This window comes from Balaenoptera physalus, assembly GCF_965194825.1.
Source record: "Balaenoptera physalus genome assembly, chromosome: X".
NCBI lineage: Eukaryota > Metazoa > Chordata > Mammalia > Artiodactyla > Balaenopteridae > Balaenoptera > Balaenoptera physalus.
This window is the reverse complement of record NC_138903.1, coordinates 13954174-13978584: the sequence shown is the minus strand read 5'-3', so window position 1 is coordinate 13978584 and position 24411 is coordinate 13954174. Positions and strand designations below refer to the sequence as shown.

General features: G+C 43.7%; 1 protein-coding gene across 1 annotated transcript in view; it reads right to left on the bottom strand.

The window, feature by feature from the left end:
- Positions 1 to 7564: 7564 nt before the first annotated feature.
- The window catches only part of GRPR (gastrin releasing peptide receptor), a 278270-nt gene continuing 261423 nt past the window's right edge, over positions 7565 to 24411 (bottom strand). Inside the window, exons 4-5 of the mRNA XM_082447338.1 lie at positions 15317 to 15668; positions 7565 to 13881 (exon numbers count right to left, since the gene is read on the bottom strand). Of these exons, the coding sequence (XP_082303464.1) occupies positions 13492 to 13881; positions 15317 to 15668 (742 nt within the window). The 3' untranslated portion in view covers positions 7565 to 13491. The remainder of the gene's footprint in view (positions 13882 to 15316; positions 15669 to 24411) is intronic.

The following is a 24411-nucleotide window of genomic DNA, read 5'->3' as shown; positions in this document are numbered from 1 at the left end:
GGCTCGGTGTGAACCTCTCTGCTCGTTGCGGGGGATCCCCTCACATCGCTCAGGCCCCTAACCTTCATTCTTGTTGAACCGCTATAGAACTGGAGCCACTCCGCTAAACCAAAGCCCTCCTCTCCCTGTGACCCTGCAGGCAAAAACGAGGAGGCGCCTCAACCTGATCATTCTTCCCTGGGCTTCCCCCGGTGGCCCGCCGAGGCGGGAGGGGAGAGACTCGCGGGGCCGCCTATGTCCTGGGGGGTGGTTCCCCCACTCCTCATTCTCCATCCTCACCTTGCCCCCGAGCACTGTGGTGTCATGCCACCCTCAGCTGACCTGGGGCTGCTCCCCTCGGATCAAGATCCTCACCTTTCTGGAACCTCCGAGTTGGCAGTCAGGGTGACCCAAATCCACGGCTGTTCCAGACCTCCATGGGCGACAGCCAGGGCAGGGCTCTACGGGACCCCACTGTTCTGAGTGCTTCCCTCATTCCTCATTCCGGGTCCTCGCCTTGATGGCTGTCAGAGGCTCACGCTCCGCCCTCCGCTGACCTGAGGGCACCCACCTGATCCTGAGACTCCTGAAGGGCAAGTGAGGGGTTGCTCAGCCTCCCGGGCCTGCCTGGGCCCTGGAGGTCTCGGGGCAGCCGTAGGCTGGGCTCTGGGGGTTGTCTGTGCTCTGCGGGGTTGGTCTCTCCAGTCCTCCTACATGGGCGTCCTCATTTTGGCTCCTGTCTCCTTGATTAAAGGCTTCCTGGGAAATGCCACATCCCTGCAAACTTTTAAGCAGTTTCCCTTTCTGTAAACCTGACAGAAAGTGGTTCCTTGTCCTGGAGTGATGAGCGATGAGGCAGCTGGCCCTCAAGGCAAGAGGCCCAGGTCAGGTGGCGCGCTGTGGGAGAAACAGCAAGCTGACCCGTCCCCTCTCTTCACCAGCCAGACTTAGCCTCTTACGTAACTTCAGTTCGAATATATGAACTTTCTACAGTGAAGGGGTAGCGCCTCAAGGTGTTATGAGCCTCTGTGCTTTCAAGGTGACCTGACATTGCATATATAGATGATCATGTGGTCGCTAAATATTATCATTTTTTCTTTATTCGTATTTTTCATTTACTTTGGTATTCTTATTGCTCTGTGTATTCCAATCCAGTAGTTTGTACAGTCTTTCTTCTTACTGCCTGAGATACATTTTGAAGTAGAGAGAAGAAAGGGGAATTAAGGGATACAAGGCTGGGATGACTGGGATAGTGTGAGAGTGGTTTTATTTTAAATAAGCCACTCTCTGGGAGTGTGCGTGAGAAAGTTTTTACTTTTGTCTTTGCACCTCTTTCACCAGCATATTTCCTAATGGAAATGAACCCCTATGTCTTTGTCCTCACACCCCGCCGCCACCCAAATTCATATGTTGAAATCCTAGCCTCCAAGGTGATGATATTACGAAGGGTCACAGGACTAGGTCACGAGGGTAGAGTCCTCATGAACAGGATTAGTGCCCTTACAAAAAGCAGCCTGAGGAAGCTCTCTTGCCCCTTCCACTGTGTGAGGACACAGCTAGAGGGCCCCATCTCTGAACCAGGAAGTGCGCTCTTACCAGACACCAAATCTCCAGCACCTTGATCTTGGACTTCCCAGCCTCCAGAGCTGTAAGAAATGAATTTCTGTTGTTTATAAGCTACCCAGTCAATGGTATTTTTGTTACAGTAGCCCGAGTGGATTAAGACACCTTATAACAAATTTGACCACCCACATTAAGGAGCTCTCAGAAGCCTCACCTGTCTGTGGTTACAGGCCAGGGAGCCCTGGTTCCTTCCACTCATGTCTGGAGCAGGCATAATTTTTTGAATAAGGGTGGATTAGGTCAATGTCAGTTGGTGCTGCTAATCAGAGCGCTTTCCTCCAGTCTGGGTTTGTAAACTGGACAGCTGCCTCTTACAGACACTGACTTCTATTCAGGTGCCTGCACCTTATTAACTTTCTCAAGATGCTCTCCAGTCTACAGCAAGGTAGAAGGGAGTCCACGTACTGCTGGAAATTAGTCCTGGCATAGGAAATGCATTCTCACTGTCGGTGAGTGATTCTGTGCACTGTAGATGGAATCATTTGTTTGACAGCTCTATAGGGAATAAGTTAGGTAAATATTAATATTTGCCTAAAAGGCAGAATTGATGAACCCTGACTCTTCCTACCTCACTTTGCCTGCTCATGCTCGAGGCTGTGATTGTGAGAGACTGACCACATAGAGCTCCACAAAGGGATTTTTTGGATTTTTTTGAGGAGGAGGAGGAGGGGGATGGGAAGGAGGAGGGGGAGGAGGAGAGGAAGGGAAGTGGGGAGGGGGGAGGAGTGGGGGAGGGGAGGGGGAGGAAGGGGAGGAGGAGGGAAGGAAGGAAGGGAGGGAGGAAGGAAGCAAGGAAGGAAGGGAGGGAGGGAGGAGAAAAGATTCCTGCCCCTAAAGTACTATGTTAGTCTCATGCAGAGGTCAGCAACGACAGCTCTCAGGCCAAATCTAGCCCACCACCTGTTTTTGCAAATACAGATTACTTAAAACACAGCCACATTCATCCATTATGTATTATCTGTGGCTACTTTTATGCTACAAGGGCACAGTTGAGTAGTCTTGACAGAGACTGTATGTCCCACAGTGCCTGAAATATTTACTCTGCCCCTTTATAGAAAATGACTGTCAGTCCCTGATCTACCAGGAGAGACCAGCATTCACACAAGTAAATATAATTCAAGGCAGGATATGATAAAAGCTGGGACCCACAGAGGAAGTGCTGTGTGAGCACAGGAGAGCAGGAGGGCTTCTCGGAGGGAGAACACCGGAGCCGAGCTTTGAGGAATGGGGTGGATTCGGGCCAGCTGAGATCCAAGAGGGCATTCCAGGTGAGGTGGTCCTCAACCTTGTCTGCTCATTGCGATCACTTGGGGAGCTTGGAATAGGGATGCCTGGTTCTCCCCCCCAACCCAGAGATTCTGACTCAGTTGTTCTGGGGCAGGGCCTGGGCATCAAGATTTGTTAAAGCTGCCCAGATGATTCTAAGGGTGGCCCAGGTTGAGAAGCACTGGGCTGAAGAGGTGTCAGGGACCACTCAGGAGCAAGGTGTGGACGGAAGAACTCTCTAGGTGCAGGGGGAAGGGTAGCGCATGGGAGATAAGCTTGGGGAGTAGGGAGTTGACATCCAGGCCGGAAACATTGGATTTTGTCCCAGGAAAAGGGACAGTAACAGAATGTGGGCATGAGAGCAACATGATTAGAGGTGTACGTAAGGAAGCATAATCCAGAAGAAATGTGAAGAATAGATAGAAAATAAGCACCTGTTAGGGACTATTTGCAAGGGTTTAAGCAAAACAAGGAGCATATCTTATCTAGGGCAGTGACATGTGGCTGGGCAGATTCAGGGGTGAGGGTCAAAATTATAAAAACTTGGGCGTGACATGGGTACCAACCCATCAGAATGGCCTCCACTATCCAGCCTCAGAGACCCCTGCTCTGGGGACTTACTCCTTTAGTTTGTGGATCATGGAGAAGTGTGGGGTCCTGGAGCAGAAGGAGAAGTCTTTTTGAACCGGAAGAACATAGCCTTTGGGAAACGGCTGCTACCAGAGACATTTTGGATGGTCATTTGCAGCCGTTGGGGGCTAGTTGGATGTGGGTGATGCCGAATGGCTGGAGCCAGAGACGATGGTGAGGTTTTGAGTTTAAGTGATTGCGGGTGTTTTGACGGCCCTTAGAAGGCAAAGGGGACACAAAAAGAGGTGAAGGATCTTGAGAGACAGTGATTTTGGTCTTGAATATAAATAACCAGTTGGCATCAAAGGAGGACTGGCTTTCGTTATTAGGCACCTGAATAATTTGGAGTGATCCCTTTTCTGTGTTCTCTTAAAATGTGCAACAAGGCAGAAACTTCAAGAAACTTCAAGAGACCTAGAGACCAGTAAGGGGGTGATGCCCCTTCATTCTTGTCACAGCATTCAGATAGGACCCAACTGGTTTTAGCCCTTGGCTTGTGAGATGTTTTTCTTTTTCATTTGTTCAAGCAGAACTGCACCTCCTGCTTTAAAGGAACAGCAAAGAAGGTTTTGCCTGCAGTCAGGATTCCACTTCTGAAAAGGCAGGTACACTGGACTTTTAACAACCTCTTTTGACCTAGGTAAAATTGGAAAAGCAACATCTAATCAGGAAAGCAGTACCTTCTTTGAGGTGGGTTTAATGGGCAGATAGCTCTCAGTTCTTTAAAAGAAACATTAAGCAACAAGCAGATACAACTTTTTGTTGTTGTTGTTGTTGTTTTACAAAGGTTTCTCATGGGAACATGGGAAGCATGACATGTCCCATTAGTTGCTATCAGGTAAAATTAGTCTTTCTGAGCAAGGCATGACGAGTACAACAGACAACAGCCACTGTTGGTTGACCTCATTTGTGTACCACCAGAAAGGAAAAACAATCAATTGTGTGGTGAGTTCTAAGATGACTCTAGGTCAATAGGGGCGAGCAGTCCTGCAAGGCTGATGTCCTCAACTCCTATACTCCCAGCTCTGAGCAGGGATGGGACACTGGGGGACCTTGCCACTCTGTATGGACAGAGTTTAGGTCCAAATGACTAAGGTGTTGAATTGAACTCAGGCCACATTAGGAACGGGATTCCAAGGCTCTCAACCCAGGTGCTTTGGGGAAATGTGTAGACATCACCAGATGGCACAGAAAAAAATATCAAGCCCAATGTGGATTTCTTCACAGTAAATGATGTCCTCTGCCAGTGACCACAAATTGAATATGCATGGGATTCACTTGGGCATCTGGTAGAATTCCGATGCAATAGGTGTGAGGCAGGGCACAAGAGTCTGCATTTTCAACTAGCTACCAGGTGATGGCGACACTGCTGGTCCACTGACCATACTTTTGCAATATCCTGGAAAACTCCCCAAGAGTGGACACATCAACATAGACTGTTCTAGCAAACGGCACACTAGTGAGTCAGAGCTAGTCTAGTCCCTCTGAGAGGCACTGAGGTGGGAGGGACACACTGGGAAACACACTGGGTAGGTGTCAAAGTTGACAAGTAGTAGCAAAATGCTTGACCTCCTTGATCTCAGCTCTGGGAAGGGGGCTGTGCTTTTATAAATTCATTTCTATAATACTGAACACAGTTCAGTCCATATTTCAGGGGCAGGACTCCTGCTTTTGTGTCATTTTCTTGACAACGTATTATCCCATTTCTCTTGTTTCTCAATATTGAACCCAGTGAACAGGAAGTTTCTCTGCCTGGTGTGTTACGGGATAGTCCTGCGTGATTCACCTTCCCTCTAGCAGAAGGGCCTGATGAACCTCTCCTCATCCACGTCATCTCCAAGCCAATTAGTTTTCATTTTCCCAAAGCCTGATGACGTGTGGAAACACAAATCATGACACTTTCCTTTAACTTCCTCATTTGTGAGATGTGGCGTTGGGTCTGGGCATTCTCTGGGGTGTCTTCCAACTCCAGTAATCCATGACTCTAAGAGAATATTAAATTCTCAAACTACAGTCTGTGCATTAATAAAGCTTTCTTTTCTTACATAGTAGGCAGCATGCTTCAGAGTTTCTAATAGGAAAAATCACCCGTGCTTTGGGTGGAGCTCTGAGCAATTAACATGGATCAATCTTAAATGTCAATTTGGGTTTTTATGCCCTGGGTGCCTCAAAGATTTTAGTCTTGCCGACTTCCCATGTAATCCAGGGAAACTAGAGATACAGTGTCTACTTCAGGCACAAATACGAATCATCACTTTTAGCTATTTAAAGCGTTGACACTTTCAGAGGGCATTTACAATTTAACCAGGGGGTGTAGGTGCTATACTTCATGGGGGTGGGGTGCGTGCCAGGGGAGGTGGTGATATACCTGGGAATAGAGAGCCTTCTCCCAAGATGACCCCACGGTGGTGGTTATACACACCTCCACACGCTGGAGCCCCTGGGCCTGGCTGGCATTGTGCCCCTCCGGGAATTGGCTGATCGCATCTGATGGGCATGCCTGGTTACCCCTTCTCACCTAGGGCGCAGGGAGCATGGACAGCCCCCATTTGCGGCCAGCTGTTGTGTCGTTTCTTTGCGGCTTTCCTGCTCTCTGATGACTAGGATTATCCCAGAAAGCAGAGGCTCTCAAACTTTGGTATTCAAGCCCTAAAGAGAAAAATTTGGAATAACTGTCAAAATTATTAAGATACATGGTCTTTGGTTCCACAGTTCCACATTTAGGATTTTTTTTTCCAACACTTGCTCATGCATGAAATTATATATGTGATTCACTGCAACAATGTTCGTAATAGCAAAATATTGGAAACAACCTAAATGTTCATCAATGGCAGACTGGATAAATAAATTAGAGGAGATACTCTGTAGGTGTAAGAAAGAATGAGGGGACTTCCCTGGTGGCGCAGTGGTTAGGACTCCGCGCGCCCAACGCAGGGGGCCTGGGTTTGATCCCTGGTCAGGGAACTAGATCCCACATGCATGCCGCAACTAAGAGTTTGCACGCCACAATTAAGGAGCCCGCGTGCCGCAACTAAGACCCGGTGCGACGAAATAAATAAATAAATATTTTTTAAAAAAAAGAAAGAAAGAATGAGGAAGAACTTTATATAATGATATGGAAAGATTGCCAAGATACAATGGGTAGTGAAGCAAGCAAGAGGCAAAACAATGCATATAATATGCTACCATTTCTGTAAAATGTAAAACGGTGGTGGGATACAGGAAAACACATATTTGTATTTATTTGCATATGCATAAATAATGTCCAGGGGTATACACATGTAAGGAACTAATAACAATGGCCACCCTTTGCAGGAAGGTGGCGATGGATGCTGAGACCTGTGAGGGCAGGGGACTGCAGTAGCCTAGTGTCTTTTCACTGAATACCTTTCTGTGTTTTCAATTTTGAATCATGAGAATGGCTTACTTATTCAAAAGTTAAATATGTGTTTTAAAAGTTTAATGAAACAAAACTCTCACGTTCTAAGGAATCCACTAGGGTGCTTTAAAATGCAGATTTTTTTAAGGCCACGCCCTCAGATGTTCCAGAGTCAATAGGGATCGAATTGGAGAATCTGCCTTTTGCAACAAGCAGCCTGGGTGCTTCTGGTGTATTGATAGATGGTTCTGGAACCAAGGAACTATGGGGCATATAGCCACAGACTACATTCATGCAACAGCTATATTTTTATTGAACATTGCATACATGCATCTGTCCATTTCATAAATTATGCTTTATTATATTAAGAAATAAAACACATTTCTTATCTTCTGTGACTTGAATATTCAGCTTACTACACTGGATTTGACTTAATGTCATACAGACCAGGTACAATGTGATAGCATTGGGAACATTTCTTGAAAAATAAGAGTACAATCAATGAGCACGATTCATAGACAAAATTTTACATGGTCACACAGTTAAGTTTGCACATTTAAAAGGATCTGAATCATTCACATTATTATTGTGAATTTCTTATAAATAATTCATTACTCTAAGGAGTCTAGGCAAAGCCAAGCCATGACATTATTTATACTAAGTACCACACCTGGAACTTGTTCCGAGTTATTTAATACAGAACACATTTTTAATGTAATAAATATTTACAGTTAATTGTAACAAGTACAATTATAATTTACAAAGTATGAGTATAATATTTAAAACAAAATGGAAAGTGACATTAAAGAAGTTTGTGCCAGGTATTTTTACAACTCACTGAATTGACCATTTCAACAAATTTTATTACCCAAAACCCTGCTGACTTGGATGCAAAAGGTCATGTTTGAATCAGTTAAGCCCAAATTAAAGGAAAAAACATTTTTAAAGAAAATCAGTTTAACTTTCTTAATGTTGTACATGGTCAATAATGATATATCAATATCAGTAGCTAAAATTGAAGCAAAGTGATGAAAAATTTAGATTCACAACAGGCCCAAATTATATAATGTACTTTGAACACTGAAATCCTGGATTATACCAAAACTTTCAAGCTTGTCTGGGAATTAATGAGGTGTTCAGTGTGTGAGGTTTTACTATCCATTAAAATGATCCTTTTAAAAGACCATAAAATTACGTGAGTCCTTCCATGGCATTATATAGCTCTGGGAATGAAATTTAAATTTGGGTAATAAAAGGAAAATAATCTTATTTTCTAGAACGTGAGCTCAGAGAGAGCAGAGAGACAGTGGTGTCTGGGATTATAACAGGGCACTTAGGGCTGGGCACTCAGATAGCTAGGTCCATACCTGAGCCCATGACTTGGCCCCTTAGTCCGGGAGATCGTTTTCTATTCAAGGCTATTCATGTAGCCTGCGTCTCCAGACTCCAGGAGACCATCCACTGTCATATCTTACTCTTTTGAGGGGGAAGTGGGTGGTTCCACCTCTTCCCGACACCTTTTCGCCACAACTAATCCTGATTTGAAGGAGGATGCCTGGACTGATTCCTCTCACTGGGGTCCTCTCTCTGAACATGGCACTTCACCAAGGTTTTTTCCTCCTCAGTTAGTCACATAACCAGGTGGGAAATTCTTCCCAGGGCCTTCGATTGCAACTGAATTGTGTCTCTGGGGGCAAGTGAACTAAGGGACCTCCTTGCCCACCTACTTTGTGCTGCATTTCAGCCTCTGCCTGCAGTGAGTCCTTAACTTATGTGCTTAGAAACATCTTTGATGCCCTTTGTGCATATTCTTTGACTTTATCACTAGTTCAGGCCTTTGGACAAAATCTAGAGTAGGGAACAGGACGGTCTATTATGTTCCATGGACTGAACTTCTCACGAGGGCTGGATTTGGGAAGCAACGCTGAGCAGTGGACTGGACGAGGACGTAAGAGAGATGCAGGCCCAGGTTAATGCTCTGTCATTCAGCTGTGCCATGTGGCCTTGGCATCGTGGAGCGATCTCTCTGAGCCTTGGCTTCATCTTCTGAATGCTCTTCAGGGTGCTGGTTAGGATGAACAGCAATGTGCTCCGCACTGCATGTGGCACGTCCTCGGGGCTTGGGGAAGTTGAGCCCCTCCCTTCCAGCACTTCTAGAGCCACAGGACTCCATTCAGACGCGGAATGCCATTCCCAATAGTATGCCTCTCCTGAGGCAACCAACGACAACTCCATTCACTCTCTCGTGCCAAGTTAAACAGAGTCACTTGGGGGGGCAACAGACTATCCTGTAAAATGGGGTGGTGATGATCAGCACTGTTCTTCAATAGCACAGAATGGGCCATGAGAATGAATGAGATCAGGTTACGTTGAACCATATGAAATCTTTTTTAACGTCAATCTGGTCCCATACCCACACTTTCATGCTTCAGCCTCATAGTTCCCTGGGCCTTTTAATCTAATAGTGGATGGTCACTAGTCAATGTCATTTACAAATTTCCACAGTAAAGGATGTAAAGCAGCTCTCTGGTCAGCAGCAAAGGCTTGGATTAGATGAGGCAATGTAGACCATGAACACTAGGTCAATGCAAAGTATTTTTTGAATTAATTGTGAATATGTAATATTTTAACCGAGGGGCTCTTCAACTTTTTAAAAATTTAGATAAATTCCACCGAATACATTTCTAACGTGAACTTTCACATGAGAAAAATTTGTTCTCTGTGTTCGGTTTGTTGATTGCTCCTAAAAAAGGGTGTCTTTGAAGGCCAAATATCATGGTAAGAGATTGCTTGATATTACAGTTGTTGTGTTTGTGTTGGGCGTGTATGTGTGTCGGGGGAGGGGGGCGGAGTTGTCGAGGTTGGGGCTGAGAGAAGTGACCATCCAGATAGAGTTTAGTACAGCTTGTTAGGGCTCGGTTTCACTGACTAGCTCACACAAAGCCTGGTCCCAGGAAAGTGACTAATTCCTTTGTTTTCAGCTCTTAATCCATTTTATGAAAATTCAGCCAAATATTAGACAAATGTGTCAAATGTGCTCCATTCCTCTCAGCAACCCAGGGTTAATTCGAAGCTACTCTTTAGTGGGAGCTCCTTCCTGGTGTGGGTGTGAAGGGCACAAATGGCAAGAAACACCTCCCCATCTCCTCACAACACCGTGTGTACACTTATCCCACTCTCATACAGTCAGGTTCCCGGGGCCATCGTTTCTATCTGGCTCCTGGGAAAAGTGACTTAGCCACCTTGCAGTCCACAGACTGAGGGTGTCATTCAACTTGTAGTCCCCAGACAAAGCTAATCACTATTACCAGAAGCTACTTGGCACATGAGTAGACTCCGAAACCAATAACCAACGGCTACTTGGGCACAAACGAAGACTTTATAACTTAAGTGTGCCCATGTCCTGTGGACAAGTTTATTTATTTCTATTTAACGTATATTTTCATAACAAGCTGAACTTGGTTTGTGTGAAGTAGCCTCTAAACTGTTTATTTATCTCAGGGTTCTCCATCCTTCAAGATGAACCCAAATTGTTTGTGGGGCAAAGCAGGGAAATTCAGGGCTTATTAATGAGGAGGAAGGCCAGGTTCAGTGGGGGAGTGAGGGCAGCCAGAAGAACAGGGTTCAGCCATCTGCACTTATGGGGAATCATCACGTCAACAACAGGGTGGGGCCAGGATCGTCTTGCTGTGGAAAATCCCTCCGAGCAGCAGCCGTTGGTGGGAGGACTGCTTTGTTTATTGCTTAATCTGTCACTGTTGAGCTGCCTGCCTCAGGGAGGCTCAATTTAAGATAGATTGAAAGGTAGTGTCTGTCAACTGAATAAACACAGATGGTTTTCCACAGCCAAAATTGATTTTTTTTTTTTCCTCACCAAAGACATAAGCTCTAAACGTGATTATCTTTGGAAGCCAGGAGTGAAATGTCTTAGCTCCAGCCGCTGCCACACTCAGCCCTAACGGAGAGGTGATACCACGTGGGGGCTTGGGTCTCCCTCACCGTGATTTTAGGTTCCGGAGGTGAAATAAAAATTTGACTTCCCTAGAGAAGGGCCCGGCTGAGTTCCTCCCAGTGAGAAAGTTGGAGTCAATCCATCAGTTGATTCACAAAATAATTTGATCAGTCCTCTAGGTCACTGGCTGGCAAAGGCCTCCTCCAACCTTTTCACTGAAGAGTCTCAAAGAGGTGATAAGATTTGCCTAAGGACACACAGCTAGACCCAGACATCGATCTCCTGTTTATCCAGAAGCTAGAAAGGAGGCCAGACACAGTCTATGCCATGATGTTAACTGAAGGAGGCATTAAGATAAGTCCTACTCCCAAAACGTCTTCGGAAGCAGGGAGATCAGAGATGCTTGAACAAGTCATGATAGGAGCCCAGAATGCTATGTACTTTAGCAACTAACTAGGTATGGAGTCACTTATACTCAAGAGTTTTGAAGAAAGCCAAGGGTAAAACTGTGGAGCAGCAGTTCAAGATAACAGGTGCGTGGAGGTTGAAGGAGTGTGAATAGGAAAAGTACTCTTTGTACAAGGAGGAGAATGAGCAAGGTGTTTTCTTCTGTCTCTTTCAGCTCTAATTACAAAACATAACAAGCTAACGGGATATCATTCATACAGATTATTCGAAGCGATGGAATTGTCTGTCTCCTTCCATTCCACTATTGGGAACATGAGTGTAGAACGGTGGTTGAAGGATTTCTCAAGAGGAGTTGCTGCAAAGGTGGCAGAAGTGGGACAACTGTGAGCAGGTGGCTACATAAATGCTTAAGAGACAGAAATAGAAACAATGATGGGGCTCAGAGGATCTCAGCAATAGAAGGGACTGTCCTCTCATTCTAGAGATTTAAAAAAATGATAGCCACATATATATACATACATATATGGCTAGAGACAGAGTTGGGATGTCAAGCTAAAAATCTTGGTTCTTTCAGCTATACTACCTGTCTTCTTTTCAAACTGTCCCATGTAATTATGGAGCGCGAGGAAAGCAGGTGTGTACGGTATGCAAGTGCATGTAGCAAACAGAAGTGCAGAGGTTCACTCCAGCTAATACAATTATAAATACAGATCTTTAGAACAGTCTTAGTCCCAACTTCTAAAGCTCTGCAGACAGTGAGCACTTCCTTGTATCAAGACACAGAAATCTTATAAAAATCTCATGTGGAAAAGAGAGCTGACTGTTCTATCTCACCTGGATAGAGAAAACCAGAACTAAAACTTAGTGTGTGAGGGCTACACATGAGGGCACATTTGCAGAATTTGGATTTATCTGAAAGTGGGGTAACATATTTGCAATCTGTCAGAATTGGCCTGTCTCTGAGTCAAGAAAAACTTGATTCAGGGCTTCCAAAGAAAGAGAGTCAAATCCTTTTACTCACTTAGAAAACAAAAAAGATTTAAGTCCAGTATTTTTCTGCACATGGGCTGTTTCATAAATACTCTTCATAAGTAGAAACTTAATGTATCTGTAGCTGTCTTTCAATCAGTTCTTAAAGCTGAGACCTCCCTCCGCAACTTTCTTACACATACTGAGACAGAAACACATATTACTGACATTGAATTCATTTCCTGCCACAGACTTTAGGTAAAGCAGGCATTAAATGTAAACATGTTTCTATTTCCACTCAAATATGATCCCTTTCTTCTCATGTGAAACTACTTCTTCAGCGTAGCAGACAAGGACAGCCAAATAGAAGTAAATACATTTGTCTGAAAACCTATATGCCTAAAATAAATACTATATTTTATGCACTTTTATAAATGTTTGATGAATGGATAGCATGATCAATTTTCCCCGCGAAGGATTTCTCTGATATGGTGGAACCGCACCATGGATGACTGCAACTGGGTAAAAGCAAAAAGGACCTGCATTGAGTTAGAATTCGGAGTGTGAGCTATCACTCCCCAGCCACACCTGGACCTCAATATACGTGTCAGTGTGTTTCGTTGTGTTTTTGCCTTAAAATGATGTGGTGAGTGTTTCTCCTATGTCCTCAGCAATGTCTTTTAAAAACAATCGACACTCAGGGATTTGTTTTAAATTGGCTTCCGGTGTTATCAGCTTGGGGACTGTCCCTTATACATGGGACTCGCCTAGGGTTGACTTTTCATATTACAAGTGTAAAAAAAAGTTCCTTGGTTTGTGATTATAAGTATTCCTGAAAAACGACTCAAATCATATTCTTAAAGCACTAACTTCTGCTTAAAGAAATGACAAGGTGAAGTCTTTCACAAAGTGGACATTCAGTGTACAATTTCTCTGCTATATAAATCTGGTTGTTCATACAGTTTCTATGACTTAGTTGAGCACATCTGTATGTCAGGGTTTAATGCTTAAAATAATGGTTTCCTATTTGTTCCCTTTTCTAAAAAAGGGAAAGTTTGCTCTGCGTCAGAAGCAGCATTCACAAGTTGAAATGGAAAACACAGGCCTTGATGGGCCTTTCAAACATAATGGTGACCCATTTGGGCCTCTCCCCAACCCACCCACATCACTCATGAGCCTGCCAAAGGGTCTTCGGAGGGTACAGAGACAACAACAGAGGCGAGGGTTCCTTACCAGCCATAAAGCAAAACCAGGAGTCCCTAGGGGGGCAGGGTCAAGGGTCAGTCTAGACGTACCCCTCGTGACAGATGTTTCCGTTGATGAGGCTGAAGGTGGCCGCGGAGGGGGTGGTGCTCTTGAAGGAGGTCATGCAGGTGGTGCTTCTGCCGGTGCTGTGAGACCGGGTCATCAGGCTGGGCCGGCAACAGAGGAGCTGGGTGTTGAACTGTTTCCTGAAACTCTTGCTCAGCAGGTAGAGGGCAAAGGGGTTCACGCAGGAGTTGGTGAAGGCCAGGAGGCGGGCGCAGATGCTGGTGACGAAGTGGAGCATGGAGGTGTCCACCTCGGAGTAGTGGTAGGAGCGGTACAGGTAGATGACGTGGTTGGGGAGCCAGCAGAAGGCGAAGAGGCCCACAAACACCAGCACTGTCTTGGCCAGGCGCTTCCGGGATTCGATCTGAGGAGAGAGTGACACAGAGGCAAAGAGGTGGGCAGAGCAGAAGATGGGGAAAATGAATTAGGGAAATGGACGGGCTCACAAGGCCACAGAAAACAAGTTCAATAGTTCGAATGTGCCTCTGAGAGCAGCTCTTGAAACAAAGTTGATTACATGCTTGAGTGGACTGCACAGTGAAATTCTAGTAAGTGCCCTCTTTGTCCTCAGGAGGGCATTGGTGCAGTTATCAGCCATATGACTTCATGTCTTTCTTGGCTCCACAGTTAATAATTTCTTCTTCCCTCTGATGCTTAAAAAAGCAGCCAGCTTTGTTCTTCCTCATTCGCCAAACCAAGATAACTGCCTATTATTATTTTTTTTACTCTCAAGTTTTTTCTGGCCTATGTAACATAGGAAGGGTCTCAGACAAAAGCGGGCTGAGCATCTCCTTTTTTTCCCAACTCCCTCTGCTACGGCAAGGGGAAAACATTGTTCTCTTTAAAGAATCTGGGGTACACTGGATGTTCACCATTGAGAGGTCTTTCAAGCAGGGAGACAGTTTCACTGAGAACTGCCATTTTCCCCCCATAATTGATGAGGGGAAAAAAAGAATTTTAGAGGGTGAAGCCTCCAACTGAGTCACCTACACGTTTTAAATGGAGGGAGAGTCTTTCTGCTTTTCCATCATAAATACCACACGATCTACATTTGGACTAGAAGACAAAAACTGATGAAGACGACAAAGCCAGAGCCCCTGGTTCCTACCATTTATACCACAGGATGAAATTATGGGGGTGACAGGGGGATTGGGGAAGGGAGCCTAACGCTTAAGGAGGGCACCCTGCACTCTGGGCCATCTGGGGGTACACGTGTCTCCCTTGTAATCCCCCAACAGCCGTACAATATATGGGTTATTACCCTCATCGTGGATAGAAAACTGACTCTCAGAGAGGGTAAGTAAGTCAGGAAGCCTGGATTTGAACTCAAATCAATGTGAACCCATCTTAATCAAACTACTGCTTTTTCTTCAACCAGCCTCGTTTTCCTGCCCTTTCTGCTTTATCACATGTGGTAACCGTCTTCCTACCCAAACAATGTGACTGGAGCTTAAAGAAGTCACATCCCTATGAGCCTCAACATTTTATTTTTTTAAAAACAACAACACATTTTCCAGATTTTTCTCAAAAAGAAACCCATACTCCAAAGCTTTCAGGTTCTCAACACCTCACTAGCCTAGGTCTCTTTAATAAAAGAACAAGATTCTTAAAGAACACCTGCATGCCTAGTCTTCTGAAGCTAGGAGTTCCTGTTTACCATCTGGCCACAGATCACTCACCTCTTCTACTGCAGAATCAGGCAACATGACCACCCAAATACTGAACTTGTCAGTGGAGTCCTAAAGAAACGCAAGGAATCAAATCCCCAAGGAGGAAATGAATCACTCCTAAGCACCCACCTGCTTCTTGACGTGTATATTCCCTTCCACGGGTAGGTTGTATGCACTCTGGATCAGATTTTTGGCAATGAAGTAGTAGTAAACAGAGATGATCGACAGCGGGATGATGTAGAAGACCAGGAAGGAAGCCATGGAGTGGATTTTGGGGTGCAGCTCATTAGAGTGTGGGTACGGGGCACAGCTAATGAAGGTCTGGTTGGTGCTTTCCTCGTGGAAGGGATGTAGGTCAGAAAACACAGCCTCTGGGATGGCCAGAAACATGGAGATGATCCAGATCAGTGCAGCTTTGAGGCAGATCTTCATCAGGGCATGAGAGCCCTGGATATCCATTGGCCGGACGATGGCTTTGTACCTGGGGCAGGGAAGAGGGAAGTTGTCTAATACTATTATGGATGCGTGGGCCGGGACTAGGGTGAGGCCAGTGAGGGCCCTGAGGTGCAATACTTAAGGAGGTGTTGACTGTCAGGTTCATGCAAGTGCCGACTCTGAACTCACAGTGAGCGCCTCCTTAAGTGTTGCACCCCAAGTACCTGGCTCACCTCATCCTAGTCCTGGCCCTGAAGGATGCTGCTCCCTTCCCCCAGCAGTAATATTCTGCCCACATTCTTTCTTGATTTTAAGAATACTTCTCAGAAAAGCTGAAGCTCCATTTATTTTTCTTCTTAAATCACAGAAATGAATAACAAAGCATGTTTAACAAAGGACGCCGGAACAAGAAGGTTGGCTTTTTTTTTTTGTTGGCAAAGCCTTCATTTTGAGTATTCAAATGCAGTTTAGGAAACCTTTAGTCACTGAGTATTTACATACGCCTCTTTTCTTTTTCAAAGGTTGCAGAACAAATAGTCCGCTGAAAAAGTCATACACAGAAGCATCCCTGTAATTATCAAATTAATCTTTCCCCCGCCCTCCTACTCTCTTTCAGCCTCATCTTCTCTTGCAGTATTTAGGTCCTTCCTGGTTTCTGTGCTACGTGTGCCCCTGTCGTGGGTCCAGTGCTCTGGGAATGAGACATTGAGATGAAGTCAGGAGGACACAGAGTTTATTGTTGATGAACACCCGTGGGGAAAGGGAAGGAGGCAGGACTGGGCAGAGGGAGCTGGCAGACCCTGATGCAGGTCTGACAAGGTCTACACTAGCCAAGGTGACCAACCATCCTAGTTTGCCTCGGCATTTCCCAATTTTAGCACTGAAAGTCCTATGCCCTGGGAAACTTCTCAGTCCCAGTGACCGTGACAGCTGGTCGCCCTACACCAGCCCAGTGGGAAGCTCAGGAGCAAAGATTGCCCAATGAAGGGGTCCTGTCTCGGTGGAAGTGGCCAAGCCCTTGTATCACCACCTGGCTTGGTCACTGGCTGGGGCCACCCAAAAAGAAGGTGACCTCAGTTGCTACCTGGTTCTGTCACTAGGCAGGAACTGCCCAAGAAGAGCATGACCATAGCTTGAAAGGTGAAGTGGACCCAGAAGGAGCTGAGAGCTGGACAGCGAGTCTCTTCTTCAAGGGAGGTCTGAGCAGAGCATCTCCATGCCTGCTACAACTCCCCACGCAACGCCTAGCACAGTGGGCCACACACCTATTTTGGGTCCACCTGTTGAGAACCCACTAGAGGATGAGCCTTTGGTGGGCAAAGGCTGGGTCTTTTTCTATCTTGCTATCTGCCAGCACTGCGGTTTGCACACACTGCACAAACATTTGTTCTACTGCACATGAGCTGCTATAGTGTAGAAGGTGATATGAGTTGGGACCACCGAAATGTGAGGGTGTTCATTGTTGAAAACGCCGTGCTGACACTGGGTTCTGCCTCTGATACTCCTTTATATCGTGGACTTCAGTGAGAGAGGAACAGTTATTTCCACTTATTTCCATGTTGATTAAACCTCCATTGAGTTACCACTCTTGGCTGCACCCTGACTCCTCACTCACTTTCTGCGTCCCTCCAGGGAAGGGGGAGTGAGTTTTTTTTTTTTTTTTTTAATTTTATTTATTTATTTATTTATTTTTGGCTGTGTTGGGTCTTCGTTTCTGTGCGAGGGCTTTCTTTAGTTGCGGGGAGCGGGGGCCACTCTTCATCGCGGTGCGCGGGCCTCTCGCTATCGCGGCCTCTCTTGTTGCGGAGCACAGGCTCCAGACGCGCAGGCTCAGTAGTTGTGGCTCACGGGCCTAGCTGTTCCGCGGCATGTGGGATCTTCCCAGACCAGGGCTCGAACCCGTGTCCCCTGCCTTAGCAGGCAGATTCTCAACCACTGCGCCACCAGGGAAGCCCGGGAGTGAGTTTTGAGTGGTGAGTTTGGGAAAAAGAACCTGGCATGTGCTTTGGGCTCAGAGAGGCCTGTGCTTATCTAAGTGTCCCTGACAAGGGGAGTAGCATATCTAATATAGGAGATCAGAGTGTCTGCAAGTTCATTATTGCTGGGCACCTAGGTCACATTCTCCAAACAGCTTTATGAGATATAGAAGTCATTATTTTTATTGTCATCTGTCTTATTTCTATATCTAGTTCTCTGTTCCCACTTCAGGTAGGGGAGAAAAGGCAACTATTTATCAGATATCCCCAACACTCCAGAACAACACTGTAGTCCTGCTTCTGTGTACCCGGGTTTGCTTTTCCGTCCATAATTTGTATTAGTGCATTTAAAACAATTACAGGGACTTCCCTGGCTGTCCAGTGATTAAGACTCCGCGCTTCCAACGCAGCGGAGGGGGGCGGGTTCGATCCCTGGTCCGGGAACTAAGATCCCACTTGCCACACGGCATGGCAAAAAAACAAAACAAAACAAAAAACAAACAAAAAAAACACTTATTAAAAAAAAAAATTTCAAAGGAGGTTCTACTGTCCTGTGGTGCTTTCTCTAGTCACTAGTCATTTCAAACATTTTAATTCCTAGTTTAGAATGTAGGCAAGGAATTGATATTTTTAATGAAAGATATGTGAATATCCTCAGCCAAAGATGTATATGACTAAAGATATCTCTGATAAATCAATTAGAGATAAACTGGTAGTTATGACTTCCATCTGCATTTTCTGGCAGATAGCAGTCACAAGTACCATTAACTCTCCAAGGGAAGGTGGTTCCCTCAGGCATGAAGCAGAAACCAGAGTGAATGGCTTACCTCCTTCTCTCTTGGGAGTCTTGTATTCCTAAGTGCAAAATGCCATGGGAACTATTGAGCCACTATTTCAAATTCACAACTTTTAAAACATAAAAGATAGTATAAAATATTTCTTTTATAGTTTTGCCAGAGAAATAATTTGAATCTAAATCTAAATAAGCCTCTAGATCTATGTACCAGTTTTCAAGAAATGTGGGGATAGAAGAACCTGCTAGATGATGCAGTCAGTCAAATCCTGAATGGAAAATTCTTCAGGAATAATGACCCCATTTTTTCAACAAATATATGGCATAAAAGAGCAGAGAAAATGGTTTATAGACTGACTGATATCAGTAGTGCAATATGTAGACTCTTTTTGGATTTTGATCCAAACCAAACAACCATAAAAAGATATTTTTGAGACTATTGAAGAAAATCAAATATAGATTTAGTACTGGTGATATCAAGGAATTATTTTTAATGTATTAGGTATAATAGTGGTATTGTGGTTCTGTGCTTTTTAAAAAACTTTATTTATTAAAAACACACCCTAGGACTTCCCTGGTGGCACAGTGGTTAAGAATCCGCCTGCCAACGCAGGGGACACGGGTTTGAGCTCTGGTCCGGGAAGATCCCACATGTTGCGGAGCAACTAAGCCCATGTGCCACAACTACTGAGCCTGCGCTCTAGAGCCCATGAGCCACAACTACTGAAGCCCGCGCGCCTAGAGCCCGTGCTCCGCAATAAGAGAAGCCACCGCAATGAGAAGCCCGCGCACCACAACGAAGACCCAACGCAGCCAAAAATACCCCAAAAAACCAAAAACACACCCTAAAATATTTATCAGTGAAATAATATAATGTCTAGGGTTTGCTTTAAAATATTCAGATATATTCATATATCATTTGTACAATTAAAAAATAAGTAAAAATGCATTGCAAACAGTTTTCTATTATGGAATATTCATAAAATAGCAAAGAAATTACAGAAATCCCATTTACTAAACTCTTGCCTTGTGCCAAGCAGAGAATAGCATCGACATGATCTCATTTATGTTCCAGACAACTCCAGCAGGTAGGTGCTATTATCCCCACTCTACAGGCAACAAATTGAAGCTCAGATGGTTTCAGAGGTGGTGAAGTCAATATTCAATTTAGGACCAGCTCTTTTCAGGATAGTACAGCTCTTTCAGAAGAAAGCTTTGGGCAAATCCTTCCTAGAGATAGAAAAATAGACCAGCCATTTCCCAAATGTGTACAGAACATACCAACTGTTCCCTGGAAGTCTAATGGTTCTATAGAGCTTGGAACATAGCAGTCTATATCTTCTGGTTTGGGCTGCTCTGCCTGGAGCTCCCAATGAAGGGAGACCCCACTGGGCGGTTCTCGTTTAAGAGTGATGACTGGTTGGACTAGGATGGATACTCAATAATCGAAACCAGCCAATAAACTGCCTGGCCAACTACCAAAGAGTCTCTCTTTCTCTTAAGCATTTAAACTGAAAAATTGAGAGGATGTAGTTAGTCAATCATAGATGCTGGAAATAAAATATTATGATGTCGAGGAAGGGATCAGTGCAAGATGAATAAGCAAAGTAGGTAGAGTGAGACAAAGAGAATGAGGCAGATATAAAAGCAGAAGAAGCTGAGATGATGTGACTCTAAGTCATACAGAGGGTCCTTGGTTCCTGGCCCACAAACTACTTTTGAATGTCCAAGAGGTGTTCTGTTATAATCTTACAATTCTCCCGTTCCCTTTTCACTTGAGTTAGTTTAAGTGGCAACCATTCTTTGTCAACAAAAGAGCCTTATTTAGAACAATTAGACATGGTGGTCATTTAAAGCCATCATCAGATTTTATATCCAGGATCATTTCGCATAGATTATCCCCCCCTTGCGGTCCTTTGAAAGAAAGAGCTGTCAACTTTCGATTGTACTCAAGAGAGAGACTAGTCTATGTCCTATTCTTAAATTCGCCATCACTTTCTTGCCTCCACCTTTTCTTCATGCCTGATTCCAGAAGTCTCCATTCATCTGAAGCCTGTCCTTCCAAATTCCAGCTTATAAGTATCATCTTGAAGCTTTTGCTGATCAATCTAGGCCTCGATAATTCCCGTTCCTTCTCCCAACCTGTCTAATTTTACTCTTCTCGTGTTACGCTTACTCTGCACTACCTTGAATTGCTTGCTAGCTTTCCATGGACATGTCTTTTCTACCTGACTTTCTCATAAGTTCCTGAGGTCAGAAGCTTATGTCTTCTCCTCTTCTCTTCTTTCTGTATTACTGAAAATGCACCAGGTCCCCTGTTCCGCTTACCACTTATTTCAAAGTAGAGGCTCAACAAATACTTGCTAATCAATTAAGATTAATAATATGTGACTTGCAGATGTGTCTTTTATTTTCAACTTCTCATAAGAAAGTGACAGCAGATTCACTTTCGCACACCTAGTAAGAGTCATTCTTCCACAGACTGACCAATTCACTCCTCTGACAATATGGGGCCAAAGACAATTGCTTCCCACTTCTGAAAACATCCATGCTTCATTTTTCTTATGCAAACACTGGAAAGGTCAAAAACATTCTCTGTGCAAGATTAACATGTCAAAGGGATTCTTGGCAAGTAGAAGTAGCTGGCTTCCACACCCAGGGTTGGAAACCTTTGCCCACAGCAAGGTATGTCTTTTATTCAAACACGGGCAGTTTGTTTAGTTTTAAGGATCCAGCATTTCAGCCCTTATTTGTTCATAATTACCTACCGAAGTCTGTAGGAATTGTTGAACAACAATATTTTAAAACCTCCATTACAATCCTAATGCACGCTACCTGGAGAGGACTGAGGTGAAGAGAAAACGAAATGAACTAAATGTTCTCTAGGGTAATTGACACATTGTCGGCATTTAAATTAGAATCCTAATACCTAATAAGATTTGACAAGACTATTAAACATTGGCTTTATTTTCTCCTGAGAATAACACCAAGAACTTTTCTGATGAAATGTGAGGCAATTATTAGCTGGTTTGTAAAATGACTATAGTCCAGAGCAATGGAGTCTTATCTCCTTTGAGCTATCATGCTGCAAATGGAGAGTTTGCTGGTCCTTGGTGCCCATCCAACCGTTATCTTTAGTTATGTAACAGATTACAGTCATCCTTTTCTGTTCTTCTCTCTGGGCCAAATAACTCCAATGCTCTTTTTCACTGCTTAATATACTCCAGTTTCCTCGGGACTCTAATGTGAATTTGGAAGCAGAGAGACCTAGTTCCTAATGGTGATTCTACCCACTAGCTTTATGATCTTGGACAAATCACAGACTCCTTGCACCTCAGTATTCTCATCCCTGAACAGGACATAATTCCTGCAACCTTCAATGTAATAACTGATTCCAGCAAAAATAATAAAACCACTGAGGGAGAGGTTTTAGGGGAACAAGATATACACATAGTCTCAAAGAGTTTCCCCACAGATTACTATTTAATTACAAAGGGAAAATGCACCTTTATGTTGGGGAGGTCCAGAGGTCACCCCTCTAATCAAGTGGTCAAACCCAGGGCGAACTTCTCCATTAGGCAGGCACGGGTCTGGGGCCCATGATACCTTTAGAGGCTGAGGAAAATGTTTTAATTTCTTTTAAAATCAGGAAAAAAATGAACATAATCCACCTTGGATTATGTTTATCTTTGTGCCAATACAACTATAAAATATAATTTTTTATATGTTTTATGGAGAAAGGATCCCATAAAGGTAAAAGTGCAAAGGGCCCAGGAAATTCATAATGTGGCCCTGATCAAACTTAGCATCACTGATAGCAGGACAATCTGCAATGTTGTGCCTCCTATGCAATGCAATGGGAAGGACATAACATTGTCTACGCAGTGTTCTTGTTTCCAATTTTTAACCTGAATCTACTATGAAGAAACAATCAGACAAATCCACTTCTGGCACATTCTACAAGATAACTGGCTTGGATTCATCAAAACAGTCAACATCATTGTTTTAGAAGAATGTAGGGGAGCTACTATTCTACCTTAAAGGAGATTAAAGAGATATAACAAGTAATCTTTTTCACAATATGTCATATGTCAAAATATTATGTTATACACCTTAAACTTATACAATGTTATGTGTCAATTATATCATAATAAAACCGGAAAAAAAGAGATATAATAACCAAATGCAATGCATGTGCCTTGATTTGGTCCTGGATTTAGGGGGCAAAAAAAGCTATAAAAGACATTTTGGGGACAATGGAGGAAATCTGATCACGGATTACATATTACTTGGTGTTAAGGAATTATTGTTAATTTCATTGGGTATGATAACAGCATTGGGGTTATGTAGGGGTTATGTGTATCCTTGTTCTTACGAAATACACAAACATACTTAGAAGTGAAAGGTCAGGATGTTTGTACCTTACTTTCCAGAGTTCAGCAAAAAGAAACAAACAAACAAATATATATACTAGAGAGATATATAATTATTACATACTTTACATATATATATGCTACAAAGAGAGCAAGAACAAAATCTAGGAAATGTTCATTGTGGAATGTGGGTGGGTATTATACAAGAGTTCATAAACAGGTTGGGGAGAAAACTTACTCTAAAATATAGAATTTTTAAAAGATGAACAAGTAGTAAAATAATAATCTTAAAATAATGTGGTATATATTTTATTAACAGTAAATGCTGTTGTCATCGGAAAAACTTTATTATAATTATAATTTCAATGGGATTGAATGTGTCATATCTGATTAGCACCTCTACCAGGAATGAGGGAAGTGTCTTCTCTGTTATGTTCATATTGTTCTCTTGGAGTTGCAATTTTAGTATCATCTACAATCTGTGGGGTTTTGTTTTGCTCTGTTTGGTTTTGGCAGGAATATTTTTAAGCTAATGTTCATTTAGGGAGGTTAATTAAAACTAGATCATGCACAAGCAGATGTCAGTCTGTAATGCCTCTCCATTAGCTGAAAGTGCGGGGAAGAGTAAGGTCATTGTTGAGACTTGTACATGGCGGGAACCCCACTCCTGCTGCCTGAGCTGCACATGACAAGGGATCCTCTGACGTGGACTCAGTGACAGGGTGAGCCTCAATTTGGATACTACACAGTATTAACTTTTAATTCATCCTTATTTTTAAATAAAAATCAAAATAAGTAGAAGTGAACTCCACTTTGGGGTCCATTGTCCCAGAACACACTTTCTAGAAAATTTAGCTAAGGTTTGAGGGAGTTTTCTAAGGGTCTGCAGTGAAGACCTTCTTGTCTCCGGAAGAGGGGAGCTTAAAACTCAGACCAAGACAGAGGATCAAGATCCACGTTACAAAGTGTACTCATCATTTTTCTTTTTCTTATTTTCTTCAGAGAGATCCAGATACAGATCGTGGATCCACGCAGGACCACCTCTGAGTAAAATCCTGAAGTTACATCTTTGGGAATCAAAATTTCCCCTCCATTGTGTTCTCCCCCTGTAGGAGCCCGCTGTCTCCCTGCTTTGAGGAAGGGAGTGTGTATGAGTCATTTGCTCTTTAGTATGGATTCAAGTCAATGAGATCACCCTCCTGTATGTAGAGTTCTACCTCTGATTATGTAAGGAAGGCTCTGTTTCCCAGTCAAGGTATTTTTGTTTATTCCTCCATCCAGCAGATGGAAGAGACATTTGGGGTGCAATGGCTGCAGGCAGTTAGACTTCTAAATATTTACTTTCTTCAAAGGCTTACTCTGTAACTATCATGTGGGGATTTCTTTCTTGTAACAGATTGCCGAGGAACAAGACCATTCTGTACCTGGGTTTCAATTAGATTGATTCTGTTAAAAACAACAACAATAATAATAGCTAAAACTTACTGGAGACTTCCTATGGATCAGGTAACTAAGCTATGAATTTTGTTTAAAATGTTGCTTTTTATCCTCACAACAATTCTACGTGGCAGGTACTAATATTATTGCTCTTTTACAGATGAGGGAAATGAGGCGAAGTAAGTTTTCCACGGCCACCAGGGCTAAGCA